General features: G+C 48.8%; 1 protein-coding gene across 3 annotated transcripts in view; it reads left to right on the top strand.

The window, feature by feature from the left end:
- The window catches only part of ATP10A (ATPase phospholipid transporting 10A (putative)), a 187,587-nt gene that overhangs the window by 64,128 nt on the left and 101,776 nt on the right, over positions 1-21,683 (top strand). For all 3 annotated transcript variants that reach the window (XM_004055856.5, XM_055363350.2, XM_063698421.1), the window contains one exon: positions 20,615-20,819. In XM_004055856.5, the coding sequence (XP_004055904.5) occupies positions 20,615-20,819 (205 nt within the window). The remainder of the gene's footprint in view (positions 1-20,614; positions 20,820-21,683) is intronic.

The following is a 21,683-nucleotide window of genomic DNA, read 5'->3' as shown; positions in this document are numbered from 1 at the left end:
ACCGGATTAAACCACTGTAACATGCTTAGCAAATTGAAGTCTCAGCATAGTGGCCATTGGCTGCCCAAGAGTTGACCAGGAGTGAGCATCGCACCTGCCCCCAGGACTCTCATCCGCCCTCATTCTCAGTGTTCTGCCTGACGAAGGATGCTAAGCGCTGCATGTACCTTAACACAGTCCCCCTGACTACCACCTGCCACACAGGCACTGCCAGTGTTATCCCCACATTGCAGATGGGGATGCTGAGGCTCAGAGCCGTGATTGGCTGTGAACTCTTAAGTGCTGGTGCAGTGTAACCCTGGGGGTCTGGCGCCCACCCCTCACTCCTCTTCTCTGCTGGTCCACCTCATGCCCCGAACCCAAGTGCAGTGGAAGGGCCCCTGGACACCTGCATCAGCTCTCCCTGGGCCTCGAGGTGATGCTGGCTGAGTGGCCTTGGGCATTTGGAGCACATGTCCTCAAATTCCAGCATGCACAGGACAGCCTGTGGGTTAATACACATGGGGGCATAGACCCCACAACCAGCCTTGGGACACCCCTTGTGCACCTAACTGCTCTCCTGTGCTGAGGAGAGGCTGTCACCCCAAAGGTCTTTCTCTTTTAGTTTTGTAAAAGGAAAACATATTTTCCCTTCATCTGGAGCAGACTTACCAAACCCCATGACAGTGAGCCAGGAGCAGCGTCAGCATCTAGTACAGCGGGTTCATCAAACACCAGGAAGATGTGGCAGAGACAGGCTTGACTTCTATGGGAACTCGGTTCCTGATGTCGTTGTAATATTGGTAATAAAGTTAAACCAAAAAATAATAGATGAAATGAAGTCAGAAAGACATGGTTAAAATAGTTACTGTGAGCACCAGCTTTTGAAATTAGGGTAGGTGGGAAGCCTCGGGGGCCCCCAGAGTGGGGGCTGAACAGACCTTTCCACACAAAGCTAAGCTGAGTTTGCATGAACATCTTCAAGTGTTTGCGTTTCCTCCTGGTGCTTGTACCTCCATAAACTCACTCTTCATTTGCCCCATTTGAAATTGCCGTGTCAGAATGTAGCTTCTTCCGGGAAGGCGCACGGTGGAACAGTGCCAGGGAGCAGCAGCGCCCAGCAGGCACGCGTGGAGTGAAGGAGCGTGGTCAGCTCCCAGCTGCAACCGCTGGGTCATAAGGGGAGGTCAGGTGAGAACTCAGGCAGGAGAGGAGAGGCACTTGGGAGGCAGAAATCTGTGCTGTGTCCCCTGGGGAGGCAGGAGTAGGGGACAGGCAGATATCAGAGAAGGAAGGAAATGGTTCTTGGGGTGTTCAGTTGGTGTGGGGTGGGCCAAGGAGAGCAAGGGAAGCAGCTTATCTGTCCAGGACATAGAAAACTCACTGAAGCTCTATGGGAACCTGCAGCCAAAGAAAACTCAGCAGTGCCGATTCTGTCTTTATTTTAAATGTCAATGTTTCTTCCTCAGGGATATTTGTTCACTCGTTTTGTTTCGTAAAAGATATTGCATTAAAATAGTGTTCATCCTGATCCCTGAGCTGTTGCGTGCACCCTTGCGTTTTGCACTTGATGTGAGCTCCTCGCCTGCCTCACCCTGGCCCCCAGGCGAGTTTGGTGTTTAATGACAAGGTTCTTTGTCGCTTTTCCTCCTTCTTTAGAATTCCTGAGACTGAGGAGGAGTTAGAGGTATCCATCAATAGTTCCTGTTAGTGAAGAATTGTTTCCACTCTGTTGGGTTTTCTGGGTTTGTTGTTGTTGTTGGCCAGGAAGAGATACATTGTATTCCAGAACTTTTACCTAATTTATAAATGTACCAGTTGATAAATACTTCATTATAAATTGATGTGTTTGGACTGGATTCCCTCACAGTGATGCCCTGAAGCTATATGTACTTTGGGTTTGTTGAATTTTACTTCTATTTATTTATTTTGAGACAGAGTCCTGCTCTGTCACTCAGGCTGGGGTGCAGTGACGTGATCACAGCTCACTGCAGCCGCGTCCTCCTGGGCTCAAGCGATCCTCCCACCTCAGCCTCCCGAGTAGCTGGGACCACAGGCGTGCACTTCCATGCCTGTCTTGAATTTTATTTCTTTGTGGAACATGCCAATGAATGTTATTTAGTTTAACTTTGTTTTTTTTGTCTGTTTGTTTTGCTTTTATTCTTAGTGAGGAATTTTGCTGAACACCATTTTGGTTCATCTCTGAGTTTAGGGTGCTTGGGCCGGGCTGCCCACCCCTCAGTTTGTAGTGCCAGCTTTTAGAGGCTGTAAATTCCCAAAAGCTACATTTGAGCACCCGACACATCAGCGCTCAGGAGCAAGAAATGTGAGGCCGGGAGAGACGAGCTCCCAAATCCGACCTGCGTTTGGACATAACGGGGGCTTTTATGAGGAAGGCAGGGATGCGAGAGGGGAGAGCCCAGGATGAAAGCTGCTCACCTTTCTGGGCCAGTCAAACCAGACACCATCAGGGAAGTCTGCGTGACCGAAGGATCATTGTTCTTTGAAAGAAAAACAAGTTCCGTAACCATTCGGATGGCCCCCGAGTTAGGATGTGAAGTTATCGATGACTAGTGATGCCCCTGTACCAAAATAACTGCGGGCAAGCAGGCATGGGGAGAGGAAGGAAAGGCACAGAGAAAGGGAGGGGCCAAACAGGCACCTTATGGTTTGTTTTTTAAAGTCACATAGCCTCCGTTACATGAGGACAGGGGAGTTTGTTTCTTCTATAGGGGACACAGAGCAAACCACTCAAGCCAGTCGGGGGCCTCCGAGTGGGATCCCTATACCGGGCTAGTGGATGCGGGAGGCGCACGGTGTCCTCCTGAGGAGGAGCGAAGGGACACGGGCACAGCTGTCAGGCAGCTCCAACAGAATCACAGAATCGGTTTTGCCCCACTGTCTGCAGTTTGTTCTCCCTCTCAGTGTCTGAGGATTGCCCAGTTCACTCAGCCATGGAGACCTGGGCGCTGTTTCACCAGATGGGAGTCTGGCACAGTGCCCGCAGGAAAAGAACGTGCCTTCTCTGTGGACTTGAATATTTGCTGCCTTGTGCCGCCCTGGCCATTTGGTTGGACATCCACGTAGAGGCTGCAGTAGGCTGTCTAAGCCCCCAGGAGCGTTTGCAGGGTCATTTAATTACACACAACATCTGTCACCCAGATGAATCTGGGCTTCGGCCCCCTTTTCTATGACAAATGGACTTGCGTGGGTGTCTGTTGAGGCTTTAGGATTCCCGCCTGAGCCCTCCTGGTGGCTATGGGACTTCAGACTGCCTGGGGCAGGGGGAGGGCTGGACAGGCACTGGTTTCCCCCACGCCTCCCAGCACTGGCTTGGGGAAGGTGCGGCCTGTATGTAGAATTCAGACCTTATAGCATGAAGCGCACACTGCACCAGGCGCCTCCAGAGTGTTGATTCGCCTCCAGGAGACTTGTTTGGAGTTTTGATATTGTTGCTTTGGGGTCCATCTCCCCTGCCAGGGCAGGGCTCTCATTGCTGAGACTGCCTATGTCAGTGAAGCTGAGGAGCTCCTTAACTCCAGTGATGGGAGTAGCTGGCTGAATGCAACCCAGGGCCTCCCTCCCTCTTCCAGTTAACTAGGCCGGATTCCAGATTTGTGACCCTGACGAGTTTTGCAAGGGTTATATTTCTAAGAAGCTTAAAATGAAGTCTATAACAACACAGAAGTCTCACATTTAACTCTCTCCTTGGACAACGTCTTATTGTGCTCTCTGGGTAACACACTTTCAGTTTAATCCCTGTAGATGTCCCTGGAGGATATGACATAGACGAGGAGCCAGCCCAGGGTGAGATCGGGTAGCATGGCTGTGCTGGCACGTGGAGGGTAAAGGCAGGGCTGAAGGTCTCTCTCCCCACCCTCACCCCCCAGGGCGGCAGTCTCCTGGTGATCTGCCTGCCCCAAAAGAGTGGCAGCCAGAGGAGTCCCAGCTCTGACCTTGATGACAGAGAAGGATCTGCGTGCTGTGGAGCTGGGCTGCCCTTCTTGGATGGCTGTCCCCCGAGGACGGGCCCAAGGACCCACTGACCCTGCTCCAGAGCTGCAGCACTGGCACCTGGAGCCCAGAGCATGTCATGTCTCCGTATGTAGAGAGTCTGTAATTTCAAAGAGAAAACCTAGCACAAAATGGAAAAGTGTGGCAGAAAGTCAGGAAGAATTGAGTTCAAGGGAGCACAGAACCTCTGAAAGGGTGGGGTGGGGGCAGGGGCCAGGGGCCAGGGCAGCCACCATGGCCCTGGCCTCAGGGGACTCTCTCTGAGGGGGCTAGCCTGTCCTCATGCCACTGAGGAGTCCTTATTCACAAAGATATGTACTTTGTGAATTCTTTTCTGAAAAAATTACATTTCCAACTTACTAGAACTTGCAACAGCACAGATGAACCTGGAGAACATTATGTTCAGTGAAATAAACCAGCCACAGAGAGACAAACACTGCATGATCTCACGTACGCAGGGAACCTAAAAATGTCGAACTCATAGAAGCAGAGAGTAGAATGGGGGTTACCAGAGGTTGGAGGGGACTTGGGGGGATTTTGGTCAAAGGATACAAAGTGTCCCTTAGACAGGAGGAGTCGTTTTAGGATCTGTTGTACAGCACAGTGACCATAGTTAATAGCAATGTGTATTTCAAAATTGCTAACAAGTAGATTTTAAATGTTCTCATCAGAAAAAAAGATCGGTACGTGAGATGTTAATGGTTTGATTTAACCATACCACAGTGTATACATGTATCAAAACATGACATTGTGCCTCATACTATATACAATTATTATTTGGCAATTAAAATTTAAATTTTTTAAACATCTCCAAAGCTACGGAAGGAGGAAGGCCTCTACAAGGCCAGCTCAAATTACTGCTGTCACCACCTTCTGTCAAGTGTCACATTGTCCTGTGGCCTAGTTGACCCATCCCAGAGGGATATCCGGCAGGTTCCAGGCAGGTAGCACCTGCCCAGGACACATGTGGCTCTGACGATGTCTGCCTAACCTGTGGAGGGTCCATGACTATGGGAGAAGGTCCCCCAGTGTGGGTGGGAAGAAGCCACGTTGTGAGGTGGGCTAGCAGCTCCCCGATGACTCATGAGTACCACGTTTGTGCATGAACGGAGGCTTCTTTTCCAACTCCAGCTGCTCGGGCATTGCTGTAAGCATGCACACAGGCCATAATTAGACCATGGCAGTGTGCATTAAAGAGGCCAGTGCCACACTCATATTTATAAGCTCTGAAACAAACTACTTTTTTTTGGAGACAGGGTCTCGCTCTTTTGTTCAGGCTGAAGTGCAGTGGTGCTATTGTGGCTCACTGCAGCCTCAACCTCGTGGGCTGAAGCAATCCTCCTGCCTCAGCCTCCCAAGTAGCTGGGACCACAGGGGTACACCACCACACCTGGCTAATTTTGTTTCTGTTTTTTGTAGAGCTCGGGCTAGTCTTGAACTCCTCCCACCTTGGCCTCCCAAAGTGCTGGGATTACAGATGTGAACCACCACGCCTAGCCCTGAAACAAACTATTTTCACATGTTGTCCCTGTTCGTTTTGTGTTGCTATAAAGGAATATTTGAGGCTGGATAATTTACAAAGAAAAGAGATTTATTTGGCTCACGGTTCTGCAGGCTGTACAGGAAGCATGGCACCAGCATCTGCATCTGGTGAGAGCCTCAAGCTGCTTCCACTCATAGGGGAAGGGAGAGGGGAGCAGAATCACAGGGGTGAGGAGGGGGGTGCCAGGCTCTTTTTAACAACCAGCTCTCACAGGAACTAATAGAGCCAGAACTCTCACACATCCCCTACACCCCCAGGGCAATCATCTATCCGTGTGGGATCCACCCCCACGACCCAGACACCTCCCATGAGGCCCCACCTCTAACGCTGGGGATCGGTCTTCAGCAGAGGTCTGGAGGGGACAAACATCCACACTATAGCACATGTCAAAATTTTCCCAGTGTGTATTATTACACAGGACTGCAGAGTGAAGGAATAAAATGATACCTAAAGAAATACTTCCAGACAGATGTCTTAGTGCTAGTACCTGTCTGGCACACTTTGGGAAAGCAAGTACCCCTACTAGTAAGCATAAGTGTCATAACATATGACTAAAACCAAAATCAGAGCTCATTCTGTGGCATTAGGTTGTTATTCCCTTCATCAGAAATCCAAAAATGTTAAAACAGTTCTTGTTCCTATTTACAATAGGAAAGGTATTCAATCTCAAATCATTGGGCAGAGTATAGGGAAGAGGCTGTCACTCTCTCCTCTCAGCAGGTGGCAGGGAAAGCCCAAGGTCACCATTCATTAGATGTTAAACATCGGACTGGAGGTGCCAAGTTGGCGCAGGCCCTCCCTCCGTGGGCCTGTGTCATAGTCACATGGACGGTGGTGTCCTGGGTGGCCCCCAGGCCCCGGGTGGGCTGGGCTGTGTGGCTGTGATTCGTGCTGAGAAGGTGGGGATGCCCTGGCCGATTCAGTCCCTCAGAAGGGGGCACTGCTCATTGTTGTATGCTTGTGCAGTCACATAAGATACCTGGGATATAGCCAGTTGTAACCTACACAATTTTCCCAAAGAAAAAAAAAATTTTTTTCCTAAATAAAGATAGGAGAGAACCACTGTGATTTAGCAATGCCCGTTTCTCAGCACTTCCTGTCTCCCAAATACTCTAAAATTGGGAGGCATGAGCCAGTTGAGTTTTGGGCCTTAGAGCTGCTGTTCCGACCTCCAGCTGTGAGTCTTTGGGCGTTGACTCAACCCCCTCGATCCTCAGTATCTTCATCCTGATAATAGGAATGGCACACCTTCCAGGACACTGCCAAGACTGACTGGTGACAATGACCCTGCAATGGCCTTTGTGGAATCCACGTGTGTGGCCTCCAGAGAAGATGACCATCTGCATGGCCCTTCTCACTGTATTTTACCCAAGGAGGAAAACTCAGTTTGTAGTTAGTTCTGCGTTTCAGCCTTGTTATCCATTCCCGGAATATTACTGGGTAAAGTCAGTTTTGCGAGGGCACTGCTGCTGTTGATGCTTGACTGGGAAAATTGACGTCGGCTTCCAAGCCGGGATTCACAAAGGTGTCTTAGGTCACTGCACACTGTGCCCAGGGAAATCATGTCTCCACAGTATATTTTGATCCATGTGTTAAAGTCCCCTCTATTCCCAGGGCTGGGTCTTGCAAGACGGGGCAGTGTTTGTTTGCTTAAGGTACTTTACTGATCATACTCTGTAGCCCATTACAGTTTAGGGATATTTGCAGTAAATATGTTATGGAGAAATATTGTGATATTTTTTGGAGATATTTCCGGAGATTTTTTTTTTTGCTTCTTATATTTATTTATTTATTAAAGAGGTTGCTTTGTGATTTTTAATTCTGCGTGGTAGGAGAAGCCAGTCTCTGGGCAGGGTGATGTTAGTAAGGGACTGATCGGAGGGTGAGTGCTTTCAGTAAGTTGTTGCAAGAGAAGCCTCAGGGAAAGGCACATCTGAGGGCTTTGACCCAGGCTGCCACCTTCACATGAAAGAGAAAATCAATCTGCCTGTCTGGCTTTTAATCCCCTCATAATGAAAAATGAGAGAGAGGGACCTTATAATTAGTGAAGCCTTTTCACCTTCAGAATTCTGATTTAGAGGAATCAGGCAGGGGACTCTGGGGAAATGGTGTCCTGGACAAAACCCTTCTCTCCCTCCCATACACATCCTGAATGAGGTAGCTGCTGTATCCCTGGGTATCTGGGGCAGGACTTGGGTTCCCTGTGTCCCTAGACAGCACTGGTGGGGCATCGGAGAACCCTGGGGTGAGTCCCACAGAGCAGAGCATCTTGGAGGAAACTTGGGCTTGCAGAGGTCTGGGGGCCTCCAGTGGAAAAGAGGTCAATTGTGCATGCAAAGGCGACTGGATGCCCTGGTTCCCCAGGCTGATTTTCCCTTGCTCCTGAGGGAGGTTTGGGGGAAGTTATGTGCCCACAACTCTTGGGAGGCCACTTCACCTTTTCTAAGAAAGGGATCTGCCATCACTTTAGAAAGCTGACCCAAGCATGCTATGCTAACCAAAATAGTAACCATTCATCCGCAGGGTCCTGGCAGCCAGGGAGCGGAAGAGGGTTTGGACAAACAGAACTCACACCCAGCGAAGTGGAGCTGCTGGGGAAGACCTGTGGCCACTTACAGAGAACTACTTATAATCACTCAGGGAGCACAATGAGCACTTAGAAGGGGAAGTGGGGAAGGTGGTCTACAAAAATAGGAACAAAAACTGCACAGTACTCAGAAAGAAACTTAACAAGAGGCTTAGGACCTTCATGAAGAAAGTGGCGATATCTTTTTAAAGGGTGTAAGCGTGCATGAGGCACTGCAGCATCTCCCAGGGCCCTGGGTGGGACGAGAAGAGCAGGTATGATTGCAGTGCTCATTCTCCCAAGAGCCGCATGCCTTTCTATCTGGAGGCTTCTCTTGGAATTGAATAAAATGGCCTTAACATTTGTGATGCCTCCAAATGAGCCAAGACAGTCTTAAAAATAAGATTGAGGCCAGGTGCAGTGGCTCATGCCTGTAATCCCAGCACTTTGGGAGGCCAAGGTGGGTGGATCACCTGAGGTCGGGAGTTCGAGACCAGCCTGACCAACATGGAGAAACCCTGTCTCTACTAAAAATACAAAAATTAGCTGGGCATGGTGGCGCATGCCTGTAGTCCCAGCTACTCAGGAGGCTGAGGCAGGAGAATTGCTTGAACCTGGGAGGTGGAGGTTGCAGTGAGCCAAGATCGCACCACTGCACTCCAGCCTGGGGAACAAGAGCAAAACTCCATCTCAAAAAAAAAAAAGGATTGAAAAGGAGCAACTTTTTGTAACAGATATTGGAACTGGGGCTGCAGGTGAAGTTGTGCAGGTAAAGATGGTCTCAGCGATGAGAGCCCTGCCCTGGCAGGGGAGATGGACCTCAAAGCAACAAAATTGACACTCCAAACAAGTCTCCTGGAGGTGAATTAACATTCTGGAGGTGCCTGGTGCAGTGCGCGCTTCGTGCTCTAAGATCTGAATTCTAAACGCGGGCCTCACCCTCCCTAGGCCAGTGCTTGGGGGGTTGGGGTTGGACATCCACATAGAGGCTGCAGTAGGCCATCTAATCCCTGGGAGCATTTGCAGGGTCATTTAAATACATGCAACATCTGTCACCCACGTGGGTCTGGGGTTGGCCCCCTTTTCTATGACAAATGACCTGCATGGGTGTTTGTTGAGGCTTTGGGGCATCCCGCCTAAGCCCTCCTGGTGGCTATGGGACCTCAGACTGGCTGGGGCAGGGGGAGGGCTGGTGGCCACTGTCTTTGCAGAGAGCAGAGCAGGACCTCCCCATTGTGCTGGCCCAGGGCCCTTTCTCTGGGCTCCACCCTGAGTAGGTACCTTTGCATGAAGACTCCTCACAGCGCTGAAGCTGATGGTGGCACTGATCCAACATACTCTACTACCATGCCATATGGGGTTGACATGAGAAAGGACAAGTAGATTACTGGAACCTAATAAGCCCAAATCAAATGATATTATCTGTAACAGAGTGGGTATGTAGGTTCAGTGGGAAAAGAACTAGTTAGCAATATTGACGCAATTGGCTGTCTGGAAGAAGCAGCATTGGATGCTCAGGTCGTAACAGAGGAAAATGAACATCGGTTGGTTTGACCATTTAAATTTTTTTTTTTAAATACTCTGCACTCCTCCCACAAAAAACAAACAAGCAATACTTGGAAACAACATGTATAATACAGGGACATAGGTGACTGTCTTAGCCAGGCCTGGAGAAGTCAGATATATTTACCTATATAAAAATCTGAAAGGATTATATAACAAAATTATGCCACAACTAGAAATTTTAAAACCGACAAACCATGGCTCTTAGAGAAAAATATTTGCAAGGCAAAAGACAGAAAAGGTGTTAATATTTTCAATATGAATGCTCTCACAGGGTTCGTGGTCAAGAAGAGAGGAAAGAATACAATAGAAAAAATGAGGGAGGCCAGGCACGGTGGCTCACACCTGTAATCACAGTGCTTTGGGAGACTGAGGCGGGAGAATTGCTGGAGCCCAGGAGTTTGAGACCACCCTGGGCAACATAGCAAGACTCCGTCTCTACAACCAAGTTTAAAAACTGTTGGGCAGGTGGTGCATGTTAGCTACTCCCAGCTACTCCAGAGGCCAAGGTGGGAAGATTGCTTGAGCCCAGGAGGTCGAGGCTGCAGTGAGCTGTGATTGTGCCACTGCAGTAAGCTAGATTGTGCCACTGCACTCCAGCACGGGCAGCAGAGTGAAACCCTGTCTCTAACTAAATAAATCAGAAGAAGAAGAAAAAAAGAAAGATTGAAGGGGAAACATGCAGAGTTAATTCACAGAGGAGCCTGCCAAGTGGTCTGGGTGGCAGGCAGATGCACATTAAAAGAAAAGTAGATGTCCTGCCCTAGCCAAGTGTGGTGGTGCACGCCTGTAATCCCAGCTACTGGGGAGGCTGAGGCAGGAGAATTGCTGAACCCAGAAGCTGGAGGTTGCAGTGAGTTGAGATCGTGCCAGTGCACTCCAGCCTGGGCGACGGAGCAAGGGTCTTGAAAAAAAAAAAACAAAAAACAAAAAAAAAACACACACTTGCAGGGAGGTTTTAAAAAGACAAAGCAGCTGGTTTTGCAGAAAAAAGGGCCTGGAGACTCTTAGATACTGATGGAGGAGTGTGAATCGTTACAGCCTCTTAGGAAAAAATATTTACAATGCAAAACTTCTCCGTAGGAGTGCACAACTCCTGCCTGTTTCCTGGGATTGTCATACCAATGAATGAATTAATGCATAAGAAATTACCTTGAAAACTCTAGAAGTGCCCCAGAGTGTTTTACATCCATTACTAGTGGGCAGTATTATTGAGATGTCTTGAGGTCTACTAAGATACTTTGAGAATGTACCATTATATGCAGAAAAGGCCACTGTAGAAATGATTTGTCAGAAAAAAAGTTTCATGTTAAAACTTACTAAGAGGTTTGTAAGTGACATTGTTTTTAGGCATCGTTTTGCTTTCGCAAACTAGTGTTTCCTGGGGAAAATAGATTTAATCTGGGTGTTCAGTGTTGCATTGTAGTGAGTAATTATGTGATGTGAGCATAGCATGGTGTGTCACTTTCTCTGGGCTGAGAGACTCTGCATCCTTTCTTCATTCTAAAAAGAGGCCAGAGGCCCTGCCTTCTGGGGGTGAGTTCCGCTGGGACAACGTTCAGCCCTTTCTGACTTACCACAGAGCGACCAGTATTTTCCATTCAGCTTGACTCATTTGAGCAGTCTGCTCCATGCACACATGTGCTTCCACACATCTGGGACATTTCTTAGAGCTCACATCACCTCGAGGAGACATACAGAATAGAAAGTAGTTCAGAAAATACATTTTGTGCATCTAGTCTACACTACCGTATTTTTGGCAATTTTGGTATCAGAAGATTCACTCCAGAAAAAGCACTCCAACTATCATTTCTCACTGCCTCTCACTTTTAGTATTAGATTCAGAATCCATTAGCACGTCTCACTGAAGGAGCAGATGTTTCAGTTTATTGTGGAAGGAAGACACATTCTGGGCGTTATGCAACATACTTGGCTCACGTTCCCACTGCGGATTTTGCCATTGCTGTTTCAGTGCTGAGTTCTCACCTTCGTGATTTTAAAAATACGTTGGTTCTGTAAACATTTACTTAATAATCCATTTTCCAGAATCTTTGTCCTGGGTGTTTTAAAGCAGCATTTCTCAACTGGGAGCGATTTTGCACCCCCAGGAGGCATTTGACAATGTTTGGAGCTGTTTTAGGTTGTAACAACTTGTGGGGAGGGAGCCCTACTGGCATCTATAGGGGGAGGCTGGGGATGGTGCTCAGCAAAGTGCAAAGCCCAGAGCTGTCCACCATCAAGGATATCCAGCCCCAAATCTCAACAGCACTGATGGCGGAGAAACCCTTGAAAGCTATTGTTGCTGGCATTCTGGGCTTTCTACTTCTCTGCCTGATGTATAATGAGTGTATATGAAATCTGCGATAATTTTAGAGTCTTGTTTGGTCTTTTTTAAGTGATGTAAAATTATTTTCTCTCTCTGTCTCTGTCACACACACACACACACACACACACACTTCTTTATTTGTCCACCATATGAAAAATAAATTCCAAGAAGGGTTTTCTTATTCCCAAGGCATCGGCCTTGGCACTAATGATTATTCCACAAGATTCTTGGATCTCTTGTGGTGATCCTCCCATTTAGGGCTCGCCTGTGTCCTGGTTTCACATTTGCTCTGTTTAAAGTGTTATGCACTTCTCCTGTTAGTTGGCCAAAGGAGTCCCCCAGGCTGACCTCACTTGGGAGGCCTCAATCTAGTTGGTCTGCATGTTAGGTTCATTAACATGTCTTCTTTTTTCTTAAAAAATGTATTCTGGCCAGGCATGGGGGCTCACTCTTGTAATCCCAGCACTTTGGGAGGCTGAGTCAGGTGGATATTTGAGCCCAGGAGTTCGAGACCAGTCTGGGCAACATGGTGAAACCCCATCTCTACAAAAAATAAAAAACAAATTAGCTGGGTGTGGTGGTGCACACCTGTCGTCCCAGCTACTTGGTAGGCTGAGGAGGGAGGATCCCTTCAGCCCTGGGAGATGGAGGCTGCAGTGAGCTATCATCACAGCCCTGTACTGCAGCCTGAATGACAGATCAAGACCCTGTCTCAAAAACAAACAGCCCCGCAAAATAACACATTACCTGTTTCATCTATAAGGCACAAAGCATCCTGATTTTTCTAGGTTTAGTCGAATGTAACACAGGTTTAATTGGAGCTTTTCTCTTTGTAGGGATTAATTGTTCTCTTCCAATGAAATAATACAGAATGATACTAAACGCATAATCATATTTTATATACCACCGCACCTCAAGCAGTACTGTCTGTGTTCTCCATTTCATGGAAATCCTGTAAGCAATCTTACAATCTTTCTAATAAAAAAATCAAAGTAACAGCTCTTGTTTTAATTCCAAACCACAAATCAAAGATAAGATATAACGCGCTGCTCATTTGTACTATTTCTGATTGTGTTAGTCAAAATCAGACACTCACTTCAACAATAATAGTGAGGAAAAACCATGCTCAAAAAGAAAACAGGAGATGTGAAGTCAAAATAGCGGCCACGGCCTCTCACTTAATTGAACAGTCACTGTTGACAGTCTGGTGACAGCCAGAAGAGCGTGAAGCGGGTGGGACGGGAGCAGAGGGCTACGGGGAAATGGGTCAGTGTCTGCTGGGGGAGACTGTAGCGATCCTACAGACCCCCGTTCTGCAGATCAGGAACTCGGGCACTCAGAGTCCAGGCTTCTGGGCTGGTGCCCTGTCTTACTGGGGATGAGTCATCAATGCACTTGAGACTGTGTGTGCACCGTGGCTTTGTGACCCTAAATGAAAGTAGTGGCCAGATGTGAAGCACCCTCGTTAATTATTGATCATTCCAAAGCCAGCTGTTTAGTGCTGCTCCTACATGTTTCCTGCAGGAGGGATTTTGTGAGGAAGGGTATGGCGGCTTTGTGCAGAAGGAACCTGTCAGGTGGCCAGGCTGGGGCCCCTCAAGTGTCAGGTGTGCCCTGCCCACGTTGGGAGCACCTCTCAAAGCCACCAAATCAGCCTGATTAAAGCCAGGGGAATAAACAGCTACCCTGCCCTAGCGGGAACTCTCTCAGTGGCTTGTTTAGCCCAGAGGGAAGTCCCCAAGGTGATCCTGGGGGAGGGCAGTGTCCTTCTGTGGCCACACCTCAGATGGTCCCAACTGCAGGTGGTACCAGTGAGGGAGGAGTTCATCCCTCATCTATGCAGGCCGATGTAGGGGGCACTTCCCAGTTTGTAGCCAAAAAAACACAGTTTGGTGACTCCTGATCTTGGACAAGCCCCCTCCAGTTGTTTGCACATTGGAAGTGGTTTTGGCAAATGGACTGAACTGTGTTACTCCATGTCTGTATCAAACACTGGCGCAAATCTGGAACTGTCTGCCTTTCCTCCCACCTTTTTCTTTTCTTTTTCTTTTTCTTTCTTCTTCTTCTTTTTTTTTTTTTTTTAAGAAGGAGTCCTGCCCTGTCATCCAGGCTGGACTGCAGTGGCGCAATCAGGGCTTACTGCCACCTCAACTTTCCCAGGCTCAAGTCATTCTCCCACCTCAGCTTTCTGAGTAGCTCGGACCAAGGTGTGCCAGCACACCTGGCTCATTCTTGTATTTTTTGGAGAGATGGGGTCTCACTATGTTGCCCAGGCTGGTCTTGAACTCCTGGGTTCAAATGATCCTCCTACTTCAGCCTCCCAAAGTGCTGGGATTACAGATGTGAGTCACCATGCCTGGCCTCCACCGTTTCTCAAGCTTAGTGATATTTTATCTCAGACCACATTAGTCTCTGCACTGCATAATTTTAAAGGGAAAAATGGAAGAACTTTTTTTGCTTAGCACTTTATAGTCTTCATGAGATATTCCTCCTTTAGACTACCAGATCAGATGTGCTTTCAAAACCAAATCTCTCTAAGGCTTCCCAGACCCTGGAGTCACCCAGGTTTGTGTGACTTTTGGGAGGTCAGTCTCTGCGCGTTTGGTTTCCATGTCTGTAAGTGGGAAGATACTGTCAGGATCGCGGGAGGGTTCACTGAGAGAGACTGTGAAACGTTCTGTGCAGGCCTGGGTCATAATAGGATATCCAGCACAGCTTTGCTGATTTTTTAATGTTGTTATTACAATTAAGATGATAATGGGCCAGGCACGGTGGCTCACACCTGTAATCCCAGCACTTTGGGAGGCCGATCATGAGGTCAGGAGATTGAGACCATCCTGGCTAACACGGTGAAACCCCGTCTCTACTAAAAATACAAAAAAAAAAAAACCAAAAAACTAGCCGGGCATGGTGGCGGGCGCCTGTAGTCCCAGCTACTCGGAAGGCTGAGGCAGGAGAATGGCTTGAACCCAGGAGGCGGAGCTTGCAGTGAGCCGAGATCACGCCACTGCACTCCAGCCTGAGGGATGGAGCGAGACTCCACCTCAAAAAAAAAAAAAAAAAAAGATGATAATGATGTCTTAATGCTGAGAGGAATTTAGCGTCTAGAGCTCCTGCTGGTGTGGCCTAAAGACCTGTCCCAAGCTCTTAGTCGTCCATGGCCTTTGTAGGGGAGGTCCACTTCTGAAGAACAGTTCTGTCGTTCAAAAGACTACATGGTCTCGCTACAGCTGGGCATGAAATGTGCTTGAGTGATGCGCAAGAGGACTGTCTGCCTTCATGGATGTGCCACTGGAAGTTACTGTCTCCAAAAATGGAGTAAAACTGCGGTGGTGACGGGCACACATTCGAGATGTCCTTCCAGCCGTGTTCACTCGGCCGTGGGAGGTGAAGGCCGAGGTGTGGAGGCAGACCTGTGGCTGCTGGCTGGGGTGGCAGGCACCCAGGAACCCTGTGTCCCCCGGGCCCTGTGTGGTCAGCCCTGGCCCACCCCGATGCCGTGTGCTGGCGTGGCGCCTCTCTGCCCCCAGCCACTCCACCGGCTTCCCCGCCTGGGCACGACCTTGCCTGCATGGCCTGTGCTCAGCCCTCAGCTCTCCTTCTCCCAACACTTCTCCCTGGTGCTCTCAGTGATGACATCCACAGTGGGGGCTGCTGTCACCTCTGTGCTTAAGACCCCCAAATATTTCTGTCTCCATCTGCCTGTCTTCAAAGCTGGAGACACCTCCGGAGAGCGGATCCCGCACAGCCCCACCAGCTTCTTGAACTCAAAGTTGGTCACTGTTGGACTCTGTCCCTTCTCCAAGCAGACCCTGCCCCTGGGCGAGGTGGGTGGTGCCCCCATTCCAGCCACCAGGGCCAGAGAAGTGGATGCCCATTCAACGATGTCCTCTTCAGCAGCACAGGCAGACTTCCCCAGCCAGCCGTTCTTCCTGTCTCTAGAGGTCCGTGCTGATAAAAGCCTCAAGAAGGGCGTGGTTGAGTGGCTGGTATTAAGAGTGTTGTGCCAGTGGGCTCGATTTCTGTCTTGGGGGTATGTAGAACCTGTGCATGGGGATAAATTGCAGGGTGAGATGCCTCTCCTGCCACTCACTGCTTCTGCCTGCCCTTCAGTTTCTGTCACTACAGCCTGTGAGCTGCTCCTTCTAGCCAGAGTCACGAGAATGGATGTTATTAAGTGTATTCGTCAGCTCAGGCTGCCGTAGCAATGGACCACAGATGGGGTGACTTCAACAGCAGGAATATATCACCTCGCAGTTCTGGAGCCTGGAAGTCAGACACCGAGGTGTGGGCAGGATGGGTCCTCCTGAGGCCCCTCCCCTCGCCATGTTCTCCCTGTCCTCACGGCTGTGTGCGCACGCCTCTGCTGCCTCTTTCTCTTATAAGGACCCCAGCCACATTGCATTTGGGCCTAGCCTTATGGCCTCATTCTAACTTGAATCCTCTTTAGAGCCTCTCTCTCCAAATAGTCTCTGGGGAGACACAGTTCAGGGGACATTAGGAAAGGCTGGAAAAAATAAAATAAGATATCCCCCCATGGAAAGGAGGGGATTTGTACATAAATACAAACACATATCTATATCTGTCTATATCATAAGATATATATCTATGATATAGATACATATACAAACATATCTATGTATATATCTATATCATAAGAAGAATAAAAATCAGGGAAATGCAGCCAATGGTGACATGGCAGGGTTGATGTGGGCCCAGGCTCCTTGCCGGGTGCTCCAGCTGGAGTGGTTGCAAGATTTGGACCCCTGAGGCATCTCTTGCTTCTTTGGTCTGCTGCAGTAAGGAGGGGCCTGTCCCGCTGTTCCTTCATAAGGGGCTCCTGAATCTGAGTCTTCCAGGGTCTGTCCCCGGTAGGGATTCCCGTGGACTGCAGGGCCTTTTCTTTTTCTTTTTCTTTTTTTTTTTTTTTTTGACATGGGGTCTCGCTCTGTCACCCAGGCTGGAGTGCAGTGGCGCGATCTCGGCTCACTGCAGCCTCCACCTCCCGGGTTCAAGCGATTCTCCTGCCTCAGCCTCCTGAATAGCTGGGATTACAGGCATGTGCCACCACACCTGGCTAATTTTTGTATTTTTAGTGAGATGGGGTTTCTTCATGTTGGTCAGGCTGGTCTCAAACTCCTGACCTTGTGATCCGCCTGCCTTGGCCTCCCAAAGTGCTGGGATTACAGGCATGAGCCACTGCACCTGGCCAGGGCCTTTTCTTAGAAGCCAGCGTCCTTTCTGCAGCCCATGAGGAACCCCTTCCCCCGCTCCCACAAACCAGGACAGTGACCTGAGGTCTGCACGTGGCACCCCCATCTCTCCATGTGTGGAGGGTCCTCAGGGGGGAATCTCCTTCAGAGCCCAGATGCCTCCCCTGAAGTTTCTATTTTAAAAGCCTCCTGGATAGGGCAGGCAAGCTATTGTTTTATGATTACAGAGCAGATGGAAACTGACTTTATTTTGGATGAGAGTTATACATGGAATGTAGTTAACATAAACTGAACAGAGACAGTGCCTTGCGGTGTCTCTCCTCCTCCGCCCAGGGTGAGGCCCAGGACTGCCCGGTCTCCTGGGGACCCCATCGCAACAAAGTCTGCCCCGCCGATGCTCGGGCATAGGCTGCCTTCCTCTGAGAGCAAACTGTGACTGAGCGTTGGGAAACTTTCTTCCAAAGGGACAGGCCCTTTCAAATGGCTTCGTGTCCTCTGTAGGAGCCCAGCAGACGCTCATGAGAAGGAAGAAGGACAAAAAAGCTTGTAATGACATGAAGTCAAGGCTTGACCTTTGGAAAAGGAAGTAGGCACATGGCTAGATATGTCAGAGTCTCAGTCATCACAGCTTCCTGTCTGTGCTCAGAAGGGGTCCGACTGGCCTTCGTAAGCTGGACGGCCCGGGGATGGGGGCCACTGCCATGCCTCCTCTCAGACCTCGGGCTGGGGCCTGAGGAACGAGCCTCTGCATGGCCAGAGGACCCCATTGTTCCCTGAACTGACCATGCTGGGACCACATGGCCTGCAGGTGACCGAGCTTGTCGCAGCAGGAGAAGCAGCTCTGAGGAATGCTTGGGTAAGCTCAGAAAGAACAACTTTGGGACCACTTTCAGGGGCTTGACTCCACAGTCCCCAAAGGGCGCTCTCTAGTGGTGATAGCTTGCCTTGCATTTGTTTTCGAGGTCAGAACCACATCATCTAATGTATCTTTGTTCCCAACGTAGTGCCCCAGAGCTATGCTTTGTACATAACTGGTTTGGTGGATCTTGAATTAGAGGATTTAAAAAAAGTAGAGGCTTAAAATGGCAGGGGACACTCCTCTCTTCAGCATCTAGGGCAGCCGATGGTTTCCTAGGAGCCTCTGGAACTTTGCCAGGGGGTCCCTCAAATCCACACGGGAATAAAATAGAAGTGAGAAAATTGGCGTGTGGCTTCCTAGCTCTGCAAACTCTCCATACTTCTCATCCAATGCTCAGGCAGCTGATAGATGTGGCCCACACAGTCCACCTCCAGATACAAACCAAACTCCTTGCTCTCTTGGAACTTGGGTGAGAGTAGAGTTTTATGGGGGGTGTAGGATGGGAGGATTAGTAAGATGGTTATGGTAAACATGAAATGTGTTTTAGTGCTTTTTACTCTTTTACAGTATCACCCAGAGGACAGGTTTTTTGTTTCTTTGTTTTTGAGATAGGGCCTCACTCTGTCACCCAGGCTGGAGTGCAGTGGTGCCATCACGGCTCACTGCAGCCTTGATGTCCTGGGCTTAAGTGAGGCTCTTGCCTCAGCCTGTCAAGTAGCTGGGACTACAGGCTCATGCCACCATGCCCAACTAATTTTTTTTAAAATTTTTTTGTAGAGATGGGGTCTCACTGTGTTGTCTAGGCTGGTCTGAAACTGCCAGCCTCAAGCAATCCTGCTGCCTCAGCTTCCCAAAGTGCTGGGATTACAGGTGTGAGCCATGGCACCCGGCAACCCAGAGGATTTCTCAATGAGATTTCCTTTCCAAGGCATGTTTCCAAGGTGTAACATACCTTGTTCAGATAAATTTATGTTCCTCCACTTATTTAAAAATGGCCAAAACCGCCTTCAAGGAACTCTTACAAATGACCTTTGTGACATTAGTTAGCCTGTTATTCCAGGAAAAAGAATTAAAGAAGAAATCTAAAAATTATGTTTTAATCTAAATATCTGTTGATAGTGACTCGTAGGTTCTGCAGGCTGACTGTATTGGGTGTTGTTCTAAGCAGGTGGCTTGGAATGTGTCCCTGGGAGGTAAGGGGGCCTTCCAACTGCCAAGTGTCTCCCTTACCTGCTGTACTTTAAGTCCCATTTCCCATGGCTTAATGTGTTTTAATTATTTTTTATTATGATGAAACATGCAAAATATAATATTTAACATTTTAACCATTTTACATTTTTTAAATTATAAAATGCACATAAAATCTGCCATTTTAACTATTTTTAAGTGTACCATTCAGTGACATTAGTGATACTTACGGTGTGGTACAATCATCACTACTATGTATTTCCAAAACTTTTCCATCACCCCAAACAGCAGCTCTGTGTCTATAAAATGGTAACTCTCCATTCTGCCTCTCTCAGCCACTGATGGTGCCTAATCCACTTTCTGTCTCTGAATTTTCCCCCACTGGGCACCTTATATTAAGTGGAACCAGCAAGAGTTGTCCTTTTGTTAATGGCTCATTTTACTTGGCACGATGTCTTCAGTATTATAGCACTTCTCTTCATGACTGGATAATATTCCATTTTGTTTATTATTCACCTGTTCATGGATACATGGATTATCCTACCTCCTAGCAATTCTGAGTGATGCTGCTGTGAACATTGGCTTGCTATACCTGTTCCAGTCACTGCTTTCAGCTCTTCTGAGTGTAGACCTAGGAATGGTCATTTTAACCATTTTGGAGTGAAAAATTCAAGTGCATTCAGTGTTGTGCAACTGTCACTAATTCCAGAATATTCATATCTTCCTAGAAAGAAGCCTCTTGCCGTTAAGCTGTGACTGGTACTCCCTTTTCCCCCAGCCCTTGGCAGCCACAAATCCACTTTCTGTCTCTATGCATTTGCTTGTTCAATGGAGTCATACAATATGTGGCCTTTATGAATACTCTTTTCTTCTTTTACTTTGAGTGAGCTTCAGTGGTATGAATATTCTTTTTTTTTCCTTCTTTTTTTTTTGAGATGGAATATCACTCTATAGCCCAGGCTGGAGTGCAGTAGTGTGATTTCAGCTCACTACAACCTCTGCCTCCCAGGTCCAAGTGATTCTCCTGCCTCAGCCTCCCAAGTAGCTGGGACTACAGGCACGCACCACCGCACCCGGCTAATTTTTGTATTTTTAGTAGAGACAGAGTTTCACCGTGTTGGTCAGGCTGGTCTCAAACTCCTGACCTCATAATCTGCCCACCTCGGTCTCTCAAAGTGCTGGGATTACAGGTGTGAGCCACCACACCCGGCCAAATATTCTTTTTAAAACACCTGTTTATTATCAAAATTTTCAGCCTATGCAAAGGTAGAAAGAATTGCCATATGAGCCCCACGTGCCCATCACCCAGATCCAGCCACGACCAATGTCTCGTGAGTTTTGTTAATCAAAACCTGTTTTCTAGGGAAGAAAAGAAATACGTGAACCGATTCTGGAAAGAAATCCACGTGGGAGACTTTGTGCGTCTTCGCTGCAACGAAATCTTCCCTGCGGACATTCTGCTGCTCTCCTCCAGTGACCCCGACGGGCTATGCCACATCGAGACCGCCAACCTGGATGGAGAGACCAACCTGAAGCGGCGGCAGGTGGTCCGCGGCTTCTCGGAGCTGGTAAGTGACCCACGTTTCCAGGGCCTCGCAGGCATTACAGCCACACAGTGTCCCCATGATAGCCTTCTGGGGCTCAGAGCACCTGCATTTTCCTCTCTGTCAGACCAGGCTGTTTTTCCTAGTAGATGAGTCTGAGGGTCTGAGAGGACCCCTGACCTACCTGAGCCCATGACCCGCCTGTGACTGTGGGAAGCAGAATTCAGTTTCTCTGACTCTGATTTCTCTTGTGCATGTCTAAGTTTCTCAGAATGTTATTTGTTCCTGTAAAGTTACAAGGAACATTTATGAGCAGCTGATGGTCAACACGTACCTAGCCGTTTCACTGGTTTACTAAATGGCAACACAGCAGGAGTCATGGCCTGTTCCCACCAGGGTGCTCAGGAACATTTTCTCCTCAAGGGTGTTTGGGTTCAGCGCGAGGTCTTCGTAGCTGAATCCTGCCTCTGGTGTGCCCCAGCCACTGTGCAGCAGGGTGAGGGGTGAGAGGCTGGAGGGAAGCAGGTGTGACAGCTGCACACACCGACTCCATCGTGTTGCCCAACCTCTGTCCCTGCTCCAGGGAGAAAGGGCCCCACCCGCCAGGTCTGTGCCGGAAGTGCGAGGTGCTAATGCCAGGTGAACTGACAGGGGCAGGAGCCCTCAGAGATCAGGAAGACCCTACAAGGAAATGGGCCTGCCCCGAGCCTTCTCCTCCCAAGCCTCCTTCTCCCAGCCCTGCTCTGGCCTAGACAGCAGGTCTGAGTCGGCCTGCCTTGAAGGGTGGGGAAGCCGGCCTCTGGTTCACAGGGAGGATGCCACTGGGCTTTTCCTCCTCTATCAGACAGTGCCCTCCCCCATCAGACAGTGCCCTCCCCCATCGGCCTC

The sequence above is a fragment of the Gorilla gorilla genome, chromosome 16 (assembly GCF_029281585.2).
Source record: "Gorilla gorilla gorilla isolate KB3781 chromosome 16, NHGRI_mGorGor1-v2.1_pri, whole genome shotgun sequence".
Classification (NCBI taxonomy): Eukaryota; Metazoa; Chordata; class Mammalia; order Primates; family Hominidae; genus Gorilla; species Gorilla gorilla.
Note: the sequence above shows the minus strand (reverse complement) of the source record. Positions and strands in the feature narration are given on the sequence as shown.